At 38.9% G+C, this 24,827-nt stretch overlaps 1 protein-coding gene across 7 annotated transcripts; it reads left to right on the plus strand.

Moving 5' to 3' along the window:
* Positions 1-398: 398 nt before the first annotated feature.
* On the plus strand, positions 399-24,805 carry GABPB1 (GA binding protein transcription factor subunit beta 1). 7 transcript variants are annotated; one of them, XM_030016405.2, is made up of 9 exons: positions 399-501; positions 7,926-8,033; positions 8,922-9,089; positions 9,562-9,756; positions 10,886-11,033; positions 11,384-11,497; positions 16,381-16,566; positions 17,914-18,029; positions 23,004-24,805. In XM_030016405.2, the coding sequence occupies exons 1-9, from the start codon at positions 499-501 to the stop codon at positions 23,154-23,156; spliced, it is 1,191 nt and encodes a 396-aa protein (XP_029872265.1). In that variant the 5' UTR covers positions 399-498; the 3' UTR covers positions 23,157-24,805. The 7 variants fall into 7 exon arrangements, with proteins under 7 accessions (XP_029872265.1, XP_029872270.1, XP_029872267.1 ...); XM_030016410.2 differs by having other exon boundaries at positions 400-501; positions 10,886-10,997; XM_030016407.2 differs by lacking the exon at positions 399-501 and adding an exon at positions 613-740.
* Positions 24,806-24,827: the final 22 nt, after the last annotated feature.

Genomic DNA, 24,827 nt, shown 5'->3' on the forward strand with positions numbered 1-24,827 from the left:
GTATCAAACCCTACCTCTAGGATCCCAAAGGGGAGCGAAAGCCCTACCCAAGGTAGGCGAGGCAAGGCAGCAGAGACCTCGCCCAGGCGGGGCCCCCTCGCCTGGGAGCACAATCGGAGCCCCGGCAGCCACGAGGCGGGAAGCGCAACCCCCGCCGCCCTGTGGCAAAGAGGAGCCCCGAGGCGGCCGGCGTGCGGGGTGGCTACCCGCTCTCTTAAGCCGCTTCTAGGGAGGCTCCCCCCCCCCCCCGGCACGCCGACGGCTCGCCTCCACCCGCCGGGGCCGGCCAAGGGCTGCGGGCGGGCGGGCGGCCAGGGAGCGCCCTGCCCCCCCCGCCGGGCGGGAAGCGGGATGGAACATGGCGGGCCCCTCTAGCGCCCGCTTCCCCGCCTTTCCCCGCGCCGCCGCGCATGCGCGGCAGGCGGCACCGAGGCCGTATCCCTCCGCCGAGCCCCTTTTGTCGGGGATATTTGTGTAATAAGATAATACCTGCGCCCCATGGTAAGTGCCGGGCGCCCCTCGAAGCGCTGCCCGCGGGCGGCCCGCGCCGCCTCGCGCCCGGGCGCGCGCCGGCGGCGGGGCAGCGCGGCAGCGCGGCGCCCCTCCCCTACGCTCCGCTCGCCGTGTCCCTCCGCCAGGCGCAGCGGGGACTTTTGTGTGGGGCTTTTGGGCGCCGATGAGCGGCGGCCTCCGGCGCCCCTGGTTGTTGTCGCGGCGGCGGCGGCCGGGCCGGCAGCACGGTAAGGCCCCATCCCCGCGCCCCGTCTCTCCCTCACCCCCCCCCGGGCCGGCCAAGCTTTTCCAGGTCAGTCTGCGCCTTTGTATAGGGCCCTGTTACCGGATGTGGAAGTTGATCTCTTCGCTGGTAAAAAATAATTCCACTTCCCCCGGAACCCGGCGCCGCGGCTCCCTCCGCAGCGCCCAGCCCAGCCAGGATTTCCTGTTGGGGAGAGCGGGCGCGCTGGCCGGCCTTCCGGGGACCCCGCCGTGCGGGGGGCGCGGGCAGCGCCGGCGGCGGCCTGGGCCGCGGTGGCGGCCTGGGCGGCCCGCGGGGCGCCGGGCGCGGCCTGTGGGGCAGGGGCTGCGCCGGGGTCGGGGGCCGCCGCGCAGCCGGCGGGGCGGGGGGGGGGGGGACGGACGACGACGGGACGGGACGACGCGGGTCGCCTCGGGGCCCAAGCGCCCGCGCCCGCCCGCGGCGGCCCCTCTCCCGCGGCCGCGGCTGCCGCGCAGGCCCGGGCGAGCGCGACGCGCCTGGCGAGGGGCCCAGGCGCTGAGGGGCAGAGCGGGGCCCAGCTCGTCCCGCGTCTTTCCCCGCCGGGCAGCCTGGTCTGGGCCGCGTGGGGACGGCCTCGGGCCTCGCGTGGGGCGGGCTGGCCGGTTCCTGCCCCGGCCCGGCGCCCCGGGGGCGGCTGAGCTGCGTGCCGGCGCTTGGCGCCAAAGGTGCCCTGAGGAGAGGCAGCTTCGGTGGGAGGGGAGCGCTTCCCTCCTCTGCGGTGTCCCTCACCCGGAATCTGTAACCCTTGCTCTGCACTCTTAATAAAGCGTATGACGGGAGCGTAGCATAAACGCGGGATACGATGTGTTAGTTCGGACTGTGGTTTTTCTTTTCTCTCCTGGTAGTCGAGGTAGTTTCTGTCGGTGAGACGCTGTCTGATAGCACGTCGGTGAAATCCCCTGAAGGAAGTCGTCTGTGCTTAGAGTTTTTAACTTAAAGCAGTTGTATGTTTGTCCTTTAACCTGCTTACTAAGGTAGCTTTTATTGAACGGCAAATGCTGCATATTAGAGTTAAATGTGCTAAAAATTGTGAATGCCCACCTTGGAGTACTTTAATGATTTTTTAAAATTATTCACGATTTCTGAAGTGTTAGTAAGAGTAAGCAGTTGGGTTGGAGTGTGTATGCACACAGAAATACCCGTAAGGGTACATAAATCTGCTGTGTAAATAAGAGTGTACACGGCAGATCAGCATACACTAGGCATAGAGTCTTGTTCGTGACCTGCTTTCTTTGCTGAAAGCAGTTTGTTTTCTAGGTTTTTTGAGGCCTATGTGCCAGACAGAAACTGTCAAGGAAGATCCCTCATAATAAAACAGATGCTTTAATTAGAGGGGCTGGTGACTTTTGTTTGAGGATATTTTCAAGTTTCAATTAACCTGAGACATACTCTTAAGGCTGCAGTACAGTTCAAAGGCTACGTCACAAGCCCTTGGATTCTTCATGTCAATCATAGCTGCGGTAATGTGACCTTTTTGGAATCTAGTGCCAAACTTACCTGTGAAAGGTTTGTAGCTTATTGGCAGTGCCAACCCAAGTCTTGGTTGGTGCCAATGGTTCCCCCTTGTTGCATAATAATATTTTTTAAATGTTGCATTTTGTTGCAGATAATGGCCAAATCTGCGCTCTCCTTTTTCAGGATAAGACTTTCCTACCATCTGCATTATTTAATGGAGTTACATGGATGATTGGTGCTAATTTAAATTAATGTATGCACCTAATTGGTGAACAGACCTGCATAAATACAGGCTTGACTATCTTAAAAACTAAGCTATTCAACAATATGTTTGCTTTTCTGATCTCTTTTCTCAGATCAGATATTTTTCATCTGATGCATACTTAGTCCAACATGAAGGTCATGTTGCTGTTTAAACAAACTAGAGAGAATTTAGTTATGAACACAACACAGTCATAGAGGAAAGCTGAAAGCACTGGAATTAAAGCTGACTGCTATCAGTATATTAGTGTAATTTTCATTATCGTAATAGAAGTGTGGATATTCTAAGCCTATGATTATTTATATTGAGAATTGAAGTATGACATGTGAAATCATTGTCAAAACACGTTTGGAAGGCTATGATTCCCTCAGGAAACAATACAGGAACTTTTTGAGTTTATCCCATGTAAGTCACTGTAATCACTATTGCATGATATATATGGTAAAATCATACCAAAGTTTTCAAGAGATGCTAGCACATGGAAATACACCTAGGTTTAATGCAGACCTTCTGGTTCCTTTAAAAAGTTACAAAACTAATTGAAATAAAAAACTTTTTGAAGAGTTGTTCTGAGTTCAAGTATTGTGCTGTTATATCAGGATATAAAAAAGATTAAAAAAACAAAGCAAGTTGATCCTATTATTTCAGTTCTATTAATGATCAGAGCTGAGTGCTTGATTAAAGATTTAAATAGTTTTTGCTAACTATTTGTACTTCAAAATATTCTTGACCTTGATATGGATAGGCATATAAAATTAGTTAGGAATTACGATTCTAAATTTCTAGCGATACTGTGCAATGTTGAAATTGGTAGGATGATAGCGTTTCTGAAGACCAGGTCTGGCAAAGCAGGTTGATTTTTTTGAAATAGTGGAAAGAAAAAGACATTCTGAAAAGGGCATTCTTTTTCCAGATGTAATGGGTGTGAGAGATGATGGGTCTCAAGCTATCTTCCAAGCACAATTCTGCCGCATGTCACTTCAGTAGAGAAACCTATTTAATTAGCATTTTATGGAACTTCGTCCTGGGGTTTTTAGGAGTGGTTGGAAATCCTTATCACAGATACAGTGTATATTGATTCAGTTTCCCTTCTGGTAAATTGCACTGCTGCAGTCCATGCTCTTCTAGTGTAAGTATGTCTCTTTTAGGAGCATACCTTGGTTAGAAATACACTGGTGGCTGTGACTTCTCAATGTTAGCACATGTTCTGCAACAACTGTTTTGTGCCTGTTGATTTTGGCTAGCTGATGTTCACCACTGCAGTGGTAGAAGGGGAATAAGGTTGGGTCCGGGATCCTTGGGGCAGGACAGCAGTCTGAAAGGTGCTGCAATATTTTAAGCGAAACCTAGTCTTCTTCCTTTGGACTGCAGACTCGGCTGCTCTGTTGTCCGTAGGCTGTGGTGTGGTACCCCAGGCTTCCCAAGCTGTGTGTTTTTTCAGCTCCTCTCCCTCCCCACAGAGCCCTTTTCACACACAGTTCCACCTAAACTCTGGTCAAGTGCTGTTATATACCCCTCTGGTAACAGCATGATGTTCAGAGTTTTATAGAACGTATAAAAACTTAAATCTAAGATGGATACAAAAAAGCAGCATGATTTCCTATTGAACAGAAGTAAAATATACTTCTGTATATAATAGAATTTGCAATAATAATTTGATGTAAGTTTTAATTACCAGTTAATTGTGGCATCTGGCTAATGATACTGTACAGAATGCATTGCAATAATGAAATGTGGAAGTTCAGGAGGTGGTTAATACAAAGAAGTCCAAACCCAGCGGAAGCTCTTCCATCTTTACTCAATTGTAGACAAAACCCTCTGTTCCCACAGTTGTGTAGGAGCTGTTAGAAGTCCAAAAACATAGATTGCCATAAGAATAATTATAACAGTCTCAGAACTTTATTTCAGAGCCAGTGATGTTTTTATCGTCTGAAAGAATCCTCATATAAAGCATTACCCAGCTGTCGTGCTAGCCAAGCTTGGTAGAAATGACACTGTTACTGAAGAGTATTCTCTAACACAGTTCAGTAGAGTTGGTTTGTGACACTACATGAAGCAGCAGCAGTACTTAACTAAGAGTGCTGCTTTGAAATGGAAATCTCATTTCAGTTTTAAATATATTTTATTGTACTGTGTATAGAACTTTGCTTTTGATAGTATCACTGCTTATTGTAGTGTTACTAAATGATCTCAAGAGAGCAGCTGAAGAATTTTTCCAGAAAGGGAAGAAAGGGAAATTCTGACACTGCAGACCCTTCTCGGTATGTCTCAGTACTAGCAGTGGGAGAGTATGGGGGGAAGTGTGGGGCATGTTATTACTCAAGGGTTTCCTGACCTTGCATTACTGGTCCTTGGAATGATCTGCCAAGTAGAAATCAGCTACTCTTGAGAAACTTTGTGAATGCTAGTATTCATTGGTTGAAAGTGACTAAATGTGCATGAGTTTTGTTGGAAAGGCCTCTTCAGTTACTGTTGTTAGTGTATTAGTGACATACAACGTGTTTTTAATCTTTGAGTTCAACAGTATAATTTTGCTAGGTTTTTAACTTTCTTCCACTAGATGGCCCAAGCATGCTTTCAAGTACCCTATGAGAACTGAAACTTTTACTTCACTTCTAAAATAAATTCATGTTGTTTTAACTGAAGTTAAAATTCTACATCATGAAACATATGTAAACTTCTGTGATGCTTTGTGCTTCTTTAAAATACAAACACTTTATATCAACCAAGAGAGTGTTGGTTAATGCAAGTAATATGTGGTAATGAAGGTTACGTCACGTGTGATCTTCCATGTCCCTCTTTTTCCTTGATTAGAACATTCCTTATTGAGTGTAGTACAAAGCTGTTCAGTTTTGCATTGAGATGAGAACTGATGTACTGTCACTCTGACAGTGTGTTCAACAGTAGTGGTTCAGAGAGACTCTGAAAAGGTGTTGATCTCAGGCTGAAGTTTGTCCCTAAATCTCCTGGGAGTGAGCCTTGTATTTTGCAGGCCACCATAACTGATTTTTTTTTTCTTTTTGCTGCTTGATTTTGCTGCATAGGGTGTTGGTAACAACTTTGCAGTTTATTTCACCAGTATAAACGTGGTCAGTGGCTTCTGAATAGGTGTAGTTTTTAAATGTACGGACTGTAATTTAATTCACCTATTTTTGTTTAACACATAAAGTATAAGTTTGTTATCAAGGCTGTCTTTTTGGTTAGTGGAGAAAGACAGGTATACACAGAAGGCAGCTCTTACTGTGAGGGTGGTTGGACACCGGAATGAGGTTGACGAAGTGGTGGGATGTTCATCCACAGAGACATTCAAAACTCAACAGGACCAAGCCCTGTGCAGCCTGAGTCTGTTCGGCCAGCTCTGACTGGGATATTGAACTAGGTGACCTTGAGAGGTCCCCTCCAGCCTCAAATATTTTGTAATTCCAAATGGAGACTTTATTAGTTCCTTTTCTCTACCGGTGTTTAAAACAAAAATAAATACAAGGAAAATGAATTTTTGTCTTTCTGAATTAGTTACTAACTTCAGTATTTTGCATTAAGTTCCAGCTTTCCTTTTGATTCTGAGGACCATGATGTGGTGTTATTAGACCACCAGAAAAAAGTGTGTGTGTCTGCATGTGCTCTTTTCCTTCTTAAATTGCACACCCCCCGCCATGCCGCCAAAAAACCCCAAACAGGTGCAATATAGAGGGAGTGCTATATTCCTTCATTTCAGTGCTGCACTTGCCAAATGCCCTCTCTGTCCTATTACTGTTTTATATCATTACTCCTAGTATCTCCCTTTAACAGGGATAGTAGATTTTCTTATATTCCCGTTTCTCTTTTGCTCGTTCTCTTTTTATGGAAGAGAGTCGGCTGTTGTCCCTTCCTCTGCATCTGACTCTGTGCTCCTTTTTTCCTTCCTTTTCCCATTGTCAGTATTTGTCCTGTCCTGCCACCTTCCTGCTCCTCTTCCCTTTTCTGGCTGGAGACAAATCAACATGTCCATGTGTATTAGAAGGATGGACATAAATGGAGTATTATTTTGGTGAAGGGGATATTGCTGCCTGCAGTCAGTTCTGTAGACAAAGAGGTAATCTGCTCCAGTTCATGGCTCTACTGATACATGTTGGAGTTCTGCATTTGCAGTATTTCTGTCTTCCTTTCTAATTTCTTCCCAAGTCAATAGCTTTCAGCTTATTGAGCAACATACCACAAAAATTTTGCCAGTTGAGCCAGGTGCAGAGAACTTTCTAAATATGTTTGTTTTGTGATAGAAGTGTATGTTTAATGGGATTTCTTTCTGAACTGATATACTCTAACTTTGTGTAGGAAATTGTGTGCATGGCATTGCAACTGCTGTTACTAGTAATACAGGCTTAACTTTGCTTGTGACTGGAAACTAAATTGGTGAAAGTAATTCCATTCTTACCATCCTGGTAGTGGAAAACATAGGTATAGGACTAAAACGCTGATGATATATTTTGGGTAGTAGTGTGAGTTATGGTTTAGTTCTAAATTTTCTTTTTACTGAACAAATTTAATAGCACGTATGAAATAGAGTGGGTTTAAAAATATGTTATACTAGGAAATCTTTGATGCAACAGAAACATAGATAGGTGTAATTTGTCTACATATAGTTTTGCATGCTCTGTATTATATGGAACTTTAAGTGCTGTAAAAGGGACATAATCTAAAGATGATGTGAAAGTTTTTCAGCTAGTATCTTGGTCACATCTCAATCAAAATTTTGCATTTAACATATTGTTAGTAACTGTAGACAGTTGAAGCAGATAGTAGTGTTTGTTTTCAGGCAGACACTTTAGTTCATATATCTGATGCATGTAGTACAGTAATATATGGTTATTGCATTGTTTTGTAGCTAGGAAGACAAATTATATTTTAGGGTGAACAAAATGAAGTAATACTGATGGACAGACAAGATGTCAGAACGGTGTTGTGTTTCATATCTATCTAAATGTGTTTACATAGTGGTACCTCTTAAATACGTGTAGGCATTTTGGATAAGTGAATGTAGTGCCTTTGGGTGTGTGACATAGCAGCCATGATGTAGTACCATTTGAAAGCTGGACAAAGCTACAGAAGGTTGCGGTATCAGGTGAGAGCTTCTAAACCACTTTCTGCTCTAAGAAATGTACATCCAGTTCACTTTAAATTTAGTTTGATATAACTTTACAGCTGCTATGGTTACAGTACTGTAATACTGAAATCTTCACCCTGGTGTCCATTCTGTTTGGCTGACAAAAGTAGTTCTAAAATCAAGCTGCTTATTGCAATCAGTAAAGCTTATTCTCATGGCTAAAATACCAACTCCAGCTTTTCAACTTTTCAGAGTAGTTCAGAAATAATAAAATGACAGTGGCATCTGTGTACTTAAAATAGTATTAATATTATTATTTTTTCTTTATATTCCTTTATGTCCTTCACTAGATGTCACTAGTAGATTTGGGAAAGAAACTTTTAGAAGCTGCACGAGCAGGTCAAGATGACGAAGTTCGCATTTTGATGGCCAATGGAGCACCTTTTACCACAGATTGGGTAATGAAAACTTTTGCAGTGTTCGGTAAATCTTCTTCCTTTTCTCACCTGAAGAAGAAAATAGGATTATTACAATTAAGCATTTATATTGCAAGCCTTGCAAGTTTCTTGGATTTCTGCAGTCACATCATCTAATGTCCAATTCAAAATCAAAATTGTCTGTTTCTTTGTATAACTTCCTACTGATTTTAGTAACAGACTGAATGAGCTCGTTCTGGTGGCTTTTAAGATGAACTTTGAAGTGGTTAATGGGAGAAAGCAGCAATCATCCTCCTAGTTACTGTGTTTATGCATTTAATATAGCAAAAGGCCTGAATTAAGAAAGCAGTCCGAACTATCTAATATGTGCAGCTGAGAGTTCCCTGATGTAGGGGCTCCGAGTTGTCTTTTGGAGGTGCCTATTTTTGAATAGGTTGTATAGGGAGGTCAGGTACCTAAAATGCTAGGGTATTTACAAGCCCTTAAAAGCCTTAATCTACTTAGTGACCTAACTTTCAAGTTGTCTCTTTTGAGCAGGAGACTGGACTTAAGTGACTTCCAGAGGTCCCTTCCAGTGTTGGTACGGCATGTTGACCAACACTAAAAATGGCGTTAGGCCCCTTGAAACATCACACCTCAGAAAGACAGAAAAAACGTAGCACAGACCTCAAAAAGTTGCTTCCAGTGAGCTGGTTTTAGTGTGTTATGAGTATTGAAAAAAACACCCCAAACCTTTTTTTTTTTTTCTCTTCATACTCTGTAAAAGCCCTGACATCTTCTTTCCTTGAGACTGCAAGAGAAAATGATTTTGAAGTGGAGGCCTGACACCTGAGTTTGGTAGCTCCATAATAATAAGAAATACTTCACACTGACATCTGTTAAAACTCCACTTTTTCTGTTACATTACAGTTGGGAACATCTCCACTTCATCTAGCAGCACAGTATGGACACTACTCAACAACAGAAGTGTTGCTGCGAGCAGGTGTAAGTCGGGATGCTAGAACCAAAGTGGACAGAACTCCATTACATATGGCAGCATCAGAAGGCCATGCCAGCATAGTAGAAGTCTTACTTAAGGTAAAGATTGCTGAAACAAGGTCTGAGGCAGAGATATTACAATGGTTTATGATCAAATATTTGCAATTTCCTTTTAGTCATGAAACCAACGTTGAAATGATATGAATATTTGTGCTGTGTGCATTGGTCTTTTTTTTCCTATTAAACTGTAATTTATTTTAGCATTAAAATCATCATGATTTCAGGTGAATTATTTATTGCCGTTTCAAAATAAGACTACTTCCTAATTTGACATTGTGTGAGTAACAGCTGTTAGAACCAAGACATGTTATGTTTTAGGGAGTCTTTAATCCTTTGAGGTAAATAAATAATTTATTTGGTAGTTAGATTGAAGTACTTTTAATAAATCTGTAAATGTAAGATAACAGGACATTACTGATGGAGAAAGACAATTTTGGGCTTTGTTCTGTGACCAGCATTATTTAATTCAGATAATTCTCATGACATAGTTATGCAATGATTTTGTTTGTAGCATGGTGCTGATGTCAATGCGAAGGACATGCTCAAAATGACTGCGCTTCACTGGGCTACTGAACATAACCACCAAGAAGTTGTAGAACTCTTAATAAAGTATGGAGCAGATGTTCATGCTCAGAGTAAATTTTGCAAAACGGCATTAGATATTGCAGTAGACAATGGAAATGAAGACCTTGCAGAAATATTACAGGTAATTTCTGATTCATGATGTTAAGGGAACTTACAGCAAAGTACTTGTTTACACATGTAATAACCTAAGCTTTTAATACAGCAGCTGTGAGACCATATATTGACTGGTAATGCTAAACTCCAGTCTAGTTCATGACATGGAAATGAGATTTATGTTAGTAAACATTAGTTGGCCGAAGAACATTTTCACCACCTACAAAGTCAAGGATAAGTATCCGTTATTTTCTTAAATTTGAGTGTTGGAGTACACAGAACTAGGTGGAGTCTTCACAAGCAAGGTGTAAAACTTAACTCCCTGCTCTGCCAGTATGTTTTGACTATACCCTAGTGTTCAGTTAGCTTCATATATGGATGTTAATTTCCTAACAATTGGAGATCAGGAAAGGAGAGAATAGATGGCAATTTTTCTTGAATTAGAAACACTAGGGTTGAATTGTTGGAGAAGTGATTGGGATTGGGATTATAATAGATGCTTCCATGAAAATGTGTGCTCACTGTTCAATAGTGTTCTTGAAGACAAATTAAGTGTTGAGCATTATTGAGAAAAGGATAGAAAGCAAATTAAAAATACCATTATGCCACTGTGTAAATCTGTTATTCCTCTACATCTTGAACTTGGTGAACTTCTGGTCTGTTCCTTTAGCCTCCTCTTCATTGCAGAAAGGATACAGTAAATAAAAGTCAATAATAGTTCAAAGAAGGACAAAAAGAAGACTGCCATCTACAATTCATGGCAATTACTAAGCTGTCAGAGCCAATTTTCATGGCATGTAGTTGCCACAGCAGTCTTGGTTCTTCAGGCCTCTATTTTAGATACATGAGCTTGCATATCTACAAAAGAGCCTTGTCTTTATATGGCCCTTTTTGTTTACAATAAATGGTAAGGAGAAGTAGTGGTGTGTCATTATTGTCTTTCACTTCAACAGACTTTTTGTCTTTAGATTTCACCCAAAAAACATGTTTCTCATGTACTTACACAGAGCACAAGATGTGACATGATGTGTGTATATTGCATGAGTATAATGAGGGAGATCTTTCCTGTTTGAGTGGAATGTGCAGTAATCCTAGTTCTTGGTAAATAATTCCTTTATAGCTACAATTGGAATTATAATATTACCTTTGTCGCCTAGATTGCAATGCAGAACCAAATCAATACGAATCCAGAGAGTCCGGACACTGTGACGATACATGCAGCAACACCACAGTTCATCATTGGACCTGGAGGGGTGGTGAACCTAACAGGTCTGGTATCTTCTGCAAATACATCAAATGGAACAGGTATTTAGATGTCTATAGGATAGCTACTGGGATTTTATACTTTAACTAATTTTCACCATTTAGTGAAAAGGCTTGAGGAAAAACAGTGGTAAGAATAGACTAGTTACCATGTTCCTCTTCAGTGTTTTTTATGTGTGGTAAATATCTAGGTACTTAAAACAAGAGTCTTCACAGAGATAAATTATCAGAAGTTGTATTTGCTTAACAAACTTGCCTTTAGAATAGCACTTTGGTTCAGCAGAATGTTGCTGAGAACAGAGTGTGTCTTAGAAGCTTCAGTGCAATAATAATAAAAACGGGACTTCACTGCTTTTAAATGTCAGATAACTTTTTTTTTTTCATCCTACTAGATGAAACAGGAGTGTCTGCTGTACAGTTTGGAAATTCATCAACATCAGTATTAGCCACATTGGCAGCTTTAGCAGAAGCATCAGCTCCACTGTCTAATTCTTCAGAAACACCAGGTTAGAAAGCTAAGTCATTTAACCTCGTTTAATAAACTAAAAGTACATACCTGGCACTTCTGGAGGTACAGTTCATACAGAAATGAGATGACAATCTTCATTCCTTTTTTCAGCATGAACAAAATTTTTCCTTTGCTTTTTACCTGGAAGGTTGCCAGATTCACGTATACAATTATTTCTTAATAAGATTTCTGACCACAGCTGATATCTCTGGGCCTAATGTGAGTAGCATTCATCTTGCTGAAAGCAAGCATAATTCAGAAGATTGAATTTACATCTTTGTCTACATACAGTTTAGTTGCATGTGGTGGGAGACTGTTTTCTTAAATCCTTCTTTCTGCTAAATATTGGGAAATGGCCCCAGTGTTGTTTGCATATACTTTGTCAGCAGTTTTCTTAATCTTTCACCCAAAAGGCACAAGAATATTGGTGATCTTAATGTGCAGTTTTCCCATTGGAATGTCTATGGGTCTTATTTTCAACATTGAGGCATTCTACTTGCATTTATAATAATATGTAGTGATTAGTATGTCCCACTTCAGAATGATATGCTGCCATGGCACTTCACGTAAACGTAAGCCTAGCAATACATTATTGTTCTCCTAGGAAAAAGCAGCCTGCATCCCTTGCTGCAGCCATATGCACACTCTCTTATTCCATAAGGCCATGACAAGAAGCCAGAAAGACACAAGAAATTCCATTGCCCCTAGTTCGCAAGTTTTGCATTCCTTTTTCTTAACACAAAAACCCTTCACCCCTGCCCTGTGGATCTTTGCCAGTTACTGCTTTGTCTGTAAAAAAACCTTTGGTTAAGGTTTCGTACTCTGCAAGTTGCCCTGGATATTTTTCTCCATTCTTTGTGAATAATGTGTTGCTTGCTTTGTGCACTTTTTCACTTTTGTTCATTACAATATGCAAAGTGAAGAAAGAAATGGCAGTCACGAGTCTTACAGCATCAAAGTGGATTATAAAGACTAGTCATTGCCACTAACAGGGTTGAGAAAGAGAGGTATAAGCAACGAAAAGACTTCCTCTTATAATTTAAGCAAGTTGTAATACCATCTACAATAAAGTTAAAACACGATCAAAAGCTTCTGAATTATTTAAAGGTACTTTATAAGAGGATGCCACTAAACTTCTGTTCCAGACCATATTTTCCAATTATGGTGTACGTTAATATCTTGCCGTTGCATAAAAATCAGGTAAAACTAGCACTTAGGAGGTCAAGTGCTATGTTAATTCTTTGTTACCTAGCTTTGGGACACAGAAATCCCTAGGTTTTGTCTCTGAAGTAGGCTATATGGTGTACTTGAATAAAAATGTCTGTTATTCTGAGAGTCCCAAAAGGTGTTTTGGTGGAGACCTGGCTTTTTGAAGAAAGCTGTGAAGTATTTCATGCATACTTTACTTGCCCAGTGCTGTTTTGCATGCATCACTCCCCAGTTTTCTCAGGCAGTATGGTATGTCTGTAAATACTGGAGTTTTATGATAGGCCAGATTGCTTTTTTGTTTATTTAGTATTAATAGTATTTGTTATACTGATATGTAGCACTATAGCCTTATTTCCAGGCTAGCTTGGGATTTTGAGCACTGATACCATATGTAGGAAGATGAGCCTAACTTTAAAGCCAGTGACTGGAGATCACTATGGAGAGCAGCAACCCTCTGTTGGTCAAGGATTTATGATGCTTATGGTAACCTGAATTTTTCTGAACACGTTTCTAAAGAAATGCATTAATTTTGGTTTTTTGTTGGTGATGGTCAGTATGATAAATTTTACAGAACTGAGATACTTTGCGTGGCCAAAGTCTTTTGTACTTAAAAATTCTCACAGAATTCAGCTCTGCAGAAGACATCATTCTTAAGGACACAGTTTTCACTGAAAATGTGGAAGAGATCGGTACTCTAAGATTTGCCAGCATGACAGCTGCATCCCAACATATACCTGAGTTTTCATCTCTAAGTGTTTTGAAGTCCTGCAGGATTTCTTCTTAATACAGCTCTACTACTACTTATCAAAGCAGTACCTAAGTACAGCTATACTATATTATGACATATAAATATTGCAAGTGAAGTGGATGATTCAAAACCAGAATGCAGTGCCTTTCGTTACAGAAGCAGCTGCTCATTTTTTCAATCAATTAATATATTTCAATGATACTCAGATCTAATTGTAGGAGAGAGGAACTTGAGGAGGGATTGGATGGGATTACGGACTATTAAATGTATATTCAGGACTCAGCAGTAAACTTTGGTAACTAACAGAGTCTTCTCATCTTTCATGGCCCTACCCTTGCAGAGGTGCAGTGTAACCTATGTTACATGTCAGTAAACCACTGAAGATATATATTATCAGAGAGGAGGCAGGAGATGACAGGCAGGAAGGAATAAGCTTGAAGTCTTGATGCAGTAGCTTCCTGCCTTCAATAATGCAGTGTGCATCACACCTAACCCTCCTGTTTATTTCAGTTCTTCTGCTTTGATTTTTATGCAGATGTGTGGGCAATCTTGCAGCATCTTACTGTCTGCAAATTATTTCCTGGGTTCTCACTCCTTTAATAGTTTGTAAAGTGTAAAGAGTACAAAAAGCAGCTTTTTGTTACCTGTACATCAGTAGTAAGTGTGTTCAAGGATAAAAAAAGGAAACAACAAAAAAAAACCCTTCTCTTTGTGCTTATCTTGTAAAACATCTATTTATAAATACTCTCAAAAATTGTAGGATTGAGAATTCTGGTTTTGGTTCTTACCTTGTATTTAGCCTCCTGTATTTAAGACTGTATAAGCTTGGATAAAGCACTTAGGTTCTGCCTTTTATGTTGTTTGTGTCTAGGTTTTTCTCCTCTTTCAAAGTTAACTTTGCCTGATCCCTTCTCCCTAGTTCCTCATGCCTTACAGTTAAAAAAACATCAATTTTGTAAAACCAAAGAAAGGAAGGTGCTTCTCACTGGAGCTGAATAGAATCGTGCTTTTTTTAATTGTTACTCAAATGAAGTGTGTATAAGGACATGGACGTTACGTACAAATGTGGTGCATAATGTATGTGTGGAACTCAGAGTTGGATTAGAGAAAATCTGATTTAAGATGTGTATTTGGAATGCAGTATTTGGTGTGCTTATGTTGGAATTAGGCATATGCTTACTGCATATGCAGGTGTTCTACCCCCGCAGACACTGCAGAAGAAAATAATGCACATTAATGCAGAGATTCTTGAAAATAATAGTGCTGCTGTTTTGAATAACTTCAGCTTCCCTTCAGCATAACAAGTAGTGTGGTAACTAATGATTAGATGGATATAGATATGGAAGGAGAGCAAGGAGGGAATAAGGGCTGTGTTTATGGGGATATTTTTCTTTCATATAGAATAACTTCTTTTTAGACAAAATCTACATTTTTCTTTCAAGGTCTGAAGAAGTCCTAGTAATGTTTCCTTCTAGAACTGAAAGCCTAGTGTTGAGTTTGAAACTGAATGATCAGAGCTGTTTGCCACAGCAGCTAGTATTGGCACTTGCAACTTGGAATTTTTATGACGGTGGTCTTTCTTACTGCTGAGCCTGTACTTGGAAGCCAAATCAAGTTCAATACAACAACACTTATTCATGTAGGACTTACTATTTTGGTTTACTGAATAAACACTCTGAATATTTAAACAGTGCTGTAGGACAGTAATCTCTGAACATAAAGATTGTCTTCATTCAGAAGACAATGACTGCATCATTATTTGAACTACAGAGTGATTTGTGTGTGTGTGTTATATTGTAATTAACTTAAAAGATGAAAGCTTCAGGGTTTTATCTACCTTCTGTCATCTCAAGCATCACAACACAGTCTATACGGTTTTAATTTCATCTCTGTAGACAGAAAGCACTCTAATGCCTGTTATTTAAATCAAAGGCTTTGCTTTTACCATGACAAATTGAAAATAAAATACAGAGTTAGTGTGCTTGAAATTCTTTGATTGTGCTACTAGGGATCTTGTTCTTTGTCTCAGTATCTTGTTTTAAAAAATAAAGGTGGTAGTGCAAGACCCCAGTTACAGTGTATAGTGCAAGCTGTGGTATGTGTTGTAGTTCTGAATGCAGTCTTTCCCTTATCTTACCTTGATTTATAGATGTAATATAGAATTGTGAGAGGTCACTGCTGTATACTCATTATCGAATCATGAATTTGAAATATTTAGTTCAGCTGGGATTTTTTTTTACTTTTACCTATAGAATTATGTACATACAATGTTTATATTACTTTTTAAGCTTTATCTTTCTCCTTCAAAGGTGTAAAAATGTCAACTCTGCAAAACTTTTCATTTAGTCCTCTTTCATACTTTGTATAATAAATAGAGTTGTGGTTGTATTTGACGCACCAATGTAGTACAGACAAAACTTTAGGATTTTCTAGAGGTCCTTCAGTCTGTTACTGTCTTGAAGACCATTATGGTAAGCAGAGAAATCAGGGCTGGGTCCTGAGGTACACCTGGCAAGACACTGGTTGAGGAGAACTTAGTCCAGCTTGTGTACAATGCAAAAGGTATTCGTGTTCTTAAAAACAACTCTTGTTCTTGCTGCTATGTTAACACTGAAGCCAAAGCGTCAGTTTTGAGTGGGGTGTATCTATTAGGAAACGTGCTAAATTTAAAAAAAACTATTATATTGAGCAAGGTAAACCAGGACAGAGTTGCATGTGTATTTCAAAATGTTAGTGTTTTATGTTGGCCTGGTGAAAGATTTCTATGAACAATATAATATGTAGTAATGCATTAATTGGGGGGTGGAGGGTATCAAATTTTAAAAGACAGGGAAGACATTTTTTCTCAGCTGTACCAAAATGCATTTGAAATCATAAAGCTTAATTTATAAATTGACTTAATTCCTTTACTAATCTGTTGATAGTTGTGGCCACAGAAGAAGTTGTGACTGCAGAATCTGTGGATGGTGCTATTCAGCAAGTTGTCAGTTCTGGAGGTCAGCAAGTTATTACTATAGTTACAGATGGCATTCAACTTGGTAATCTGCATTCAATTCCAACCAGTGGAATAGGGCAACCAATCATTGTGACCATGCCAGATGGGCAGCAAGGTGAGTGGAAATTTGTATGGTTTGAGCTTGAGGAACTATTTTAGTTACAGTAATAATAATAAATTGTTAGGTGCAAATAGCTTGGACAATTTTTTGTAATTTAGATACATCTTTAGATACGTCTTTGAATTATTATACTGCAAAAGGCTTAGACACATGAGCTACTGCAGCTCAGTGAGTTACCACATGTCAGCTGAGTCTCTGCATTAGGAGAAAGAATGGAAGAATTACTAAACTGCATGGAAGAGAAATGAGACATTTAAGGGGAAAGTGATAACTACTTGCTTTGCCTTCAATAAGTTTGATTCTTGCAAACTTGTTATGAAAACTAGAAGATGGAGTAAAACAAAAGCCTTCTTCTGATGCTTATGCTGTTGCCTTGGTGGAAATACTGTGGGGAGGTGAGGCTTGGATTTAGAAATCTGATGCATGAAGCAAGCTGTGCAAGTCCCATGGAGTGTGTTCTTAACAGAACAAAAGCCAAGTCCTTACATGCTTGAGGCTTTAGAGGAGCAGTGGCAGAACCAGTGAAGTCAGGGTGACACAATTGTTCTGTTGGGCCATATGCACTTTGTTTGTGGAAGCTGCTAGTGTAATAAATGCGATTTTGTGACATGCATGTGTTTTGGGTGGTTTCTTTTAAAGATGTTCTGCCACTACTATTTAGACAAAAATGAGTCCTTTTCTGGTTTCTTCATGAGGACTCCCAGTGTGGAGCTTGAAGAGTTGCACACTGCAGACAAATTATTTGATTTGCAGTCTGTCTGAAGAAGTACAGCTACATATCAGAAAGCATGAATGTGTGTAGGTAGTAATTGAAGTAACACTTAGGACATTTATTTGCCAGATGGTTGCATGAGTAAATTAGAGTATGAATTTCTTTAGATCCCTAATTTTTTTCCTTCAAGGTTAATAACTACTGGATTTTCAGATTACCAAAGGTGTTCTAATTAATCAAAAGCCAGTTTTGTATTTAGTATTTGCTTAAGAAACATTATAAAGATGGTCTGCTACATAAGTTACAGAACTGACACACTGATAACTCTGCTGCAGTTCACTTCTGTGTCTGTTTACTCTGTGAAAAACAGCAGTGATACCGCAGAGTGACAACTAACTATTGTAGACGTCAGTAACAAAGAATTTTAAAATTCTTTAGTAGCATACAAGCAGCTAAAGTTTTTAGTAAATTTTCCCCATGCTGACTTTATAATGAATTTTATTATATAGTTGTGTTTTCGTAAGGGAAAGTCTCGGCATTTTATTGCTGTTAATAAAATTACTTGTACTATATAAAATCATATCATTAATTATTGTTTGAAGTATTTATGTGTACAAATATGTTTTCAGTATTAACAGTTCCAGCAACAGACATTGCTGAAGAAACTGTGATAAGTGAAGAACCGCCAGTGAAGAGACAGTGCATTGAGATTGTTGAAAATCGTGTGGAGTCTGCAGAAATAGAAGTAAGGAGTATATTACGTGATATGTGTTAATGAGTGTTCAGCACTGAGTATCTGGTTGTTGTTTTTTGTGTTGTTGTAGAGTTTAATTTCTGTGTTGCCACAGAATGAAGTGTGTGAAACAGTAACTTGTTCAGTTTCCCCTGTTACTGGAATTAATCTTTTACAAAGTTGTTGTAAAAAAATATAAGAGGGCTGTTTGCTTCATCCTCTGGTTATGCACGTAAAAGTGACACTTGTTTAAGTATATGATAAGTTAATATTTTTGTTTTTTGTTTAAGATCACTAGCTAGCTTTTAAAACCAGGTACCAATATATTATTGAGTAACTTGACTCTTTCCGCCAGCAGTGAATGAGAGTACTGTACCCTCATCTTTCTGTTATGACCATGTGCTTGTCCTGATTGTGAGATCATATTTTTAGCAATGTTTCCTTTCCATTCATGATATCTAGATAACTGTTAATGGAAATGTGAAACAGTAAGATTCTGTGTTTGTCAATTTTTATCTGTCCCTCCTGCCTGCCCTGCCCCCTCCTTTTTTTTTTTTTTTTTTTTTTTTAATTCTAGAGCCGTTTACTATTACACATCTTTGCACCATCCTGGTTTTTTTTAAATTATAGTGCAGAAGACCTAACAACATTGAGAGAGTTTTTCTTTTTATATATGACAAATAGATGTAGCTGTTCAATTTAAAATTGTAGCTGTTTTTATATTATATAGCCACAATAGGTCAACCATCTCATTCCTTCTTCTGTTCCTTCTAACTGTGCTGACCAGTTTGGGTCAAAAGTTTATGAAAATTGCTGTCTGCCTTGACTAGGCTGTAAGTTCTCATTTTGTCAACTCCACGATATTTCATTTATCAAAGGTTGTATTCTCCAACTTCTGTTCATATTATCACATTGTGCCTAATTGAATACTTTTTATTGTACAGTATGTGCTATATGTTATCCATGTCTAGTAACAAGTAATTACCACCTTTCATCACTTGCTTTCCCCGTCCCTAAGTTGTTACATCAAATACTTTTGGCCTTTGCAGCTTTGTGGTCATTACAGATTATCATGACAGTTGAAATTTTCTTGCTGCTTTTTTTAAAATGTATGACTGTTAAAATAAAAGCATTTATTTTGTTCACACTTTTAAACATCTGCCTGAATTATTCATAAAGGAAATTATGTTTCCTTAAGTATTTTAATAATTCTGTTAGGTGAAGGAAAAAAAATCTAGATTGGTTAAGGAATAAATGGACATGTCCCTAATTACAGATAGTTGGTATAACAGTACAAATAATTCTTTTAAGGGGATTACCAGTTTCAATTATATATTTCAAACACATTTCTCAAATATCAAAAGAAGTTGGTTTAAATGAGTTACTTTTATCTGTTACTTTTACGTGCAGGTTTTGATGACTGACTTTGTCCCTGTCTGTACAACTGGAAATGCACATGCAGACCTCTGCCTCTGTGTGGAGGCCAGTTGACTTAAGGAGCCTTATTGTGGTTCACAGGGGTATGGTGCTACCTCACTTTGGTAACAGGGGCATTAAAGAAGTGCACATAAAGTCAGTTCACTTCAAACTTTGTGATCACAGAAGGTGGTACATACTTGAATTTGGAGGGAGTGGAATGCCTCCCCTCATTAAAATATTTTTTTAATGTAGAAAACCTTTATTGTTTGGTTTCTTTGCCTCACTGGTGATTCATTCCTTTATTTCATTATAAAGAGTTGATTCAAGGCTAAGAGTGCTTTCTTCAGCTGTTTTAAATTCATAATGTATGAACAGTTAACTGTAGTTTGAAAGTCTTTAGGTTGAACATGCTCCCATCTGTGTGAGGTGACAAACTTTCCTGTGAAAGTATTGTGAATGAGTAAAGCTGTAGTGGTGTGTTTCAATTTTATCTTTTGGGTCTGTTAAGTTCAAACGTTTCAGCTCATTTTGAAGGTGATGGCAGTTTTCCTAAACAGTTTGATATTTTAAACATAGGATGGCAGCAAAAAAAACCCTGTCACACAGATACTCTGTTTCTCATTTTCATGCATAATTCATTAACATACAGTGATTTTTATTTTCATTCTTGAATTTGAGTGTTTTTCCCATGTTGCATGTCTGAAAGGTGACACACATTAGAACCAGGACAATCATTTCATTAGACTAAAAAAAAAAACCATAGTTGTAGATTAATTATATTAGTGAATTCATATCCCTGTTTTTTCTGTCGTTAGAAAGAATGCTTGGTTTGGTTGTTTTAGTTATGGGTGTGCCTATTATCAATATATAGACTGATAAGAAAAGCTACATGTAATGAAGAAAATTCCCTGAAAAAATGGAAGATTTCTTAAGAGCACTCAGGATCATCTAGTTTGATTTTTACCTGGGTAGGTTTTTATACTGATAGAAAAGGACATCAGATAATTAGAACACTTTCAGTTGTGTTCTAAACAGTGCCCTAATAACACTTTCTGGATTTGATTAAATTAATAGACTAGATATAGTCCTCCCTATTCTAGATATAAAAGTTAAGGAGTGAATTTTCACTGTTCAGTCCACTGTAGATCTGCATTGTTCCCCCAGAAGCATTGGATTCTTTCCACTGCCTAGTTAGACAGTATACTTGGCCTCAGTTCCTTAACTCATTCTGTTTACATTAGGGCTATGACTGTCTAAAAACTACACCTATTAGTTGCTGGACTAATTTACATGCTTTGAGTTGCTAGTCTGTCTGGTAGATACTGGTTTTATCTCCTTGTCTCTGCCACTGAGACTTGGTTTTCTCCTTTTTTTCTATCCCTTCCTTGATGTGCTATACTCCTTATGAGTACATGGATCTTCTGTGGGAAATACTCATAAGATGTGGTCTGAGAACCTCTCCATCCCCAAATGTTTGCAATCTGCATACGCTCCATAGTAGTGATAGTGCCTTGCTTTTTGTAATGCACCACAGAACCACTGGCCAGTGAGCTACTGGTGATTCTTATTCTTATGCAGCCCAGTAGATAGAGCAGCTTTGCTTCTTACCAATGTTAGATTTCTGAGGGGTTTTATGTGACAAATTCATGAGAGAGATAATGCCCAGCTCAGTATATCCCAGAGCTGAGTGCCCTCAAGAGGGAGAGGTTGCTTTCCACATGTAGCAGGATCAACTGTTTTGAATGCTTCCCTGAGAATTGTCTTGTAGCTCTTTTCACAAACTTTCTAATCCACCAGGCTGTTTTACATAAGCTGTTGGCTCCCCTTGTACTACATAGGCGACTTACAGAAATAGCAGTATGTTTTGGTTGGACTGGTGCTGGAACATCATTGGTGTATTTCACATCATTTGAGATGTAGGCTCTGCCATTCATTTGGCATTTGTCAGTCTAGTTGCTACTTAGGTTGGCCATTCATAAAGTTGCTTAAAAAGCGGAATCCAAATTTTCAGAGGTGGAAGCTGAACTTCCTTTTCAAAGAAGCAAGCAAGATCAGATGAGCTCTCATTTTTTTAGCATATGCTCCAAATGAAGCAAACCCTAGCTAGCTTCCTTCAGCTCTTAAAGCCCTATGTAAAATCAAATTGCACTTAATGGAGTTTGTTCTGTTCTGTATTACAGCTAGTCTTTATAACCTGTTAATAACATCTCTCCTTCACCTGTTGTTTTTGCTATACAGATGCTGCTGTTAGCAATGATCTGATCACCTATGTCATTATATTCCAGCACATTCAGCACAGCATGTGACTGTTAAATGTGACTGTGACAAGTACTAAGAACAGTAACAAGTAGAAGGGAGGCAGAGTATTTTGTATTTTCAGGCTCTGACCATGAAAATATGTGAGTGCATCAAAGAGGTGAAGAATAGGGATGCTGTTATGGGGGCGTGGGAGGTGAAACTTCTAACAACTGTTTGAGGTATTAAATGGGAATGTGATACTGAACTGCTGGGATGGGAATAAGGTGAAAAGGCACCTTATTTTCACTGGGCCTCAGGTTTTGATAAGAGTTTTGTTTTTCTGGGATATAGCTCGCTTCTCTGACAACCTCCTTCCTGTGGCTACTTAACAACTACAGTGGAAAGAATGATTTGAAATCAAATACTACCTTACTCATAAAAGTATGATGTACTTTAATGAAATGGTATTTGGTTGAAGATCAAAACAAAACTATTTTCCAAGTAAATTGCTTTTTCAATTGGGCTCAGTGCAGCATCAAACAAAATGACAGTACCTACATCACTGGAGATAGAAATACATTCTCCTTAGTTCCTAAGGCAGCTTCATAGGAAGTGGCATTTCCTGTATTATTTTGCTTGGAAACCATTTTATAGCCATCCCCAACAAACTTGTATGGAGGATGGAGCCTTAAGTTACTCCTTTTGAATTGAAAAAGCTTATCTAGCTAAATGCCTGTTAATTCATAAAAATGTGGTGTCCTTGGGGATGTAATTATACCTCTGGATTGCATCTGTATCAATTACTTCAGATCACTTCATTTAGAAACCAGTTATGTTTATATTTTGCTTAGTGGGCAGCTGTCACTTTCCAGTGCAAACTGCTGTTAGATAACAGTTCTTTGTTATACTGTCTGATTAGAAATACAACCGAAAGGGACTGTCCTGTTAGGTTGGATTCCAATTTTTGAAAAGTAACAAAAGGAATTGAATAATTGGAGAAAAGTTAATGTAGTATGCTAGTATTCAATCACCATGCTTCTACTTTTTTATTTCACTCTTTTTCCATGAAGACTTGCTTTGTATCTTTGCAGCTAAAGAAACTTGGGTTTACTATATTTACACTTCAAGCCTTATTGTGGGGAGTTGTCTGGTGTGATAGTTGATGTCTAATTTACACAGCAGCATTCATATAGGTTTGCCCGAGTAAGAACTGTACAGTTTCTACATGATACCCTTACACTTGAGCTGCATGTAAAGGAAAAGTATTTGCCATTTTAACTTGTATTTGATACATATTTGACAAAATACTGCTGGTTCTGTTTCTAACAGGAAAGAGAAACTCTTCAGAAACAGCTGGATGAGGCAAACAGAGAAGCACAAAAATATCGTCAGCAGCTTCTAAAGAAAGAACAAGAAGCAGAGGCCTATCGGCAGAAGTTAGAGGCAATGAACCGCCTCCAGACTAATAAAGAAGCTGTTTAATAAAAAATGAACATACTGCAAAGCCTGTTACTTGCAAAAACCTGCAGTACAATCTTGAACTGTACGCTATATAGGTACAGACACAGGATTACATGATAGAGAAGATGCTACAAGTTGATAACTGGACTTAAGCCGTGAGCTCTGATGAATTTCTTGTAACATAAAAACTCTGAATTTAGAAATTGTGAAAAGTATTTAAAATGAAATACTGTAAATAGTTGTTTTTTTTACAGTCTCAAAATGAGTTGATAAATCTTTTTGAAGGGATCCAGAAACACGAGAAGCCAATGTTTTTGTGAAATTTTTGATTTTAGTATGAAACTAACTTCTGAAAAACAGAACAGTTTTAAGGGTGATGTTGTTGATTTAAGCTGACAACTTGAAAATGAATTATGTGACAAAATGAATTAACAGTTATTTCTACATAGTAACAACTTAAACTTCTCTGCATAAGACATTTCCAGGTGGAAATCTTTGTACAGCTTTAAGTAGTTGTCTCAGATTCTCTGAAAACCATTTTTGGTTTTTTTTTATTTTAGGTGGTGAAATTTTTATATTTAATTTCAGATATATCCAAGTAGATTTACATGTATATGAAGCTAATATTTTTTAAACTTTTCAGTTTGTACATATGCTGCATGTTTTTATAATTTCTACACATACATCTTGCATAGGTATTTTTCAGCAAAGATGAGAAAAATTATGAGGAAAACGTTTAGCCTATAGGTCATTTGAAGTAAGCTAGCAGCCAGTTTTATTGTGGATGGTATATTTCTTGGAAGAATGTAATTTGTAATTAAAAAGAACAAAACAAAACAAAAAAATCTTAATTTACACATTAGAGGCAATTTAAAATTTGGTAGTGGAGGCATTGAAACTTCACTTTGTGTGTCTTACAATTTTCCTGTACAAACATTTTAAAGTTCAGTAATGAATAGAAAAGAATGTCTCCACTGGAACACAAATACTAGTTCTTTTAGAATATTCCTATTGATCTATTTTCCCCAGTAGCCTTGAAATTATTTCAGTGATACATTTTTTCTAAACGGACTTTTGCATTTTAATTATGCAATTGGACAAGTAATTTTTTTATGTTGTAGTGATGCTGCTCTTACCTAGCATCATTGTTCTTCACTGTGATACTGTGTTTGTGTGTGTCTGTGCAGTGATCTATTACGCTTAGGATTTATATAGCACGTTACATCTTCAGAGCATTGTAGAATCTTTAAAAAAAAACCCTTACTGTACTGCCTGAGGCAGGTAAGTGAGTGTTATTGTCTCAATTTTATAACTGGTATAAGTGCAACACAGGGAGTGCTAAATGACTGGCCCAAGACCACGTGAATCTGTGGTGGACCTGGGAACAGATCTCAGGAGTTCCTGGCTTCTAGTCCTGTGCTTAGACTGAGCTGCCTTAAGATTGTTCAGTGCTGTGTTACATTAAATTTGCAACTACTGTGCAGATTCCTTTTTTGTAAGATAAAACTGTGCTTTGCTTTGTTGTTCCATGTTTCACTGCTTTTATGGAATTGTTTATATAAACTTAAGCAAAAAGTCTAGTTTACCTATACTGTACACAGACGAATTACCCTTAAAACTGTACTCTGGCCTACTTTTTCTATTTTACAATTAAATATCTTTTCCACATATATAGAGTGTAGAATCAATTCC

Source organism: Aquila chrysaetos, chromosome 5 (genome assembly GCF_900496995.4).
Source record: "Aquila chrysaetos chrysaetos chromosome 5, bAquChr1.4, whole genome shotgun sequence".
Classification (NCBI taxonomy): Eukaryota; Metazoa; Chordata; class Aves; order Accipitriformes; family Accipitridae; genus Aquila; species Aquila chrysaetos.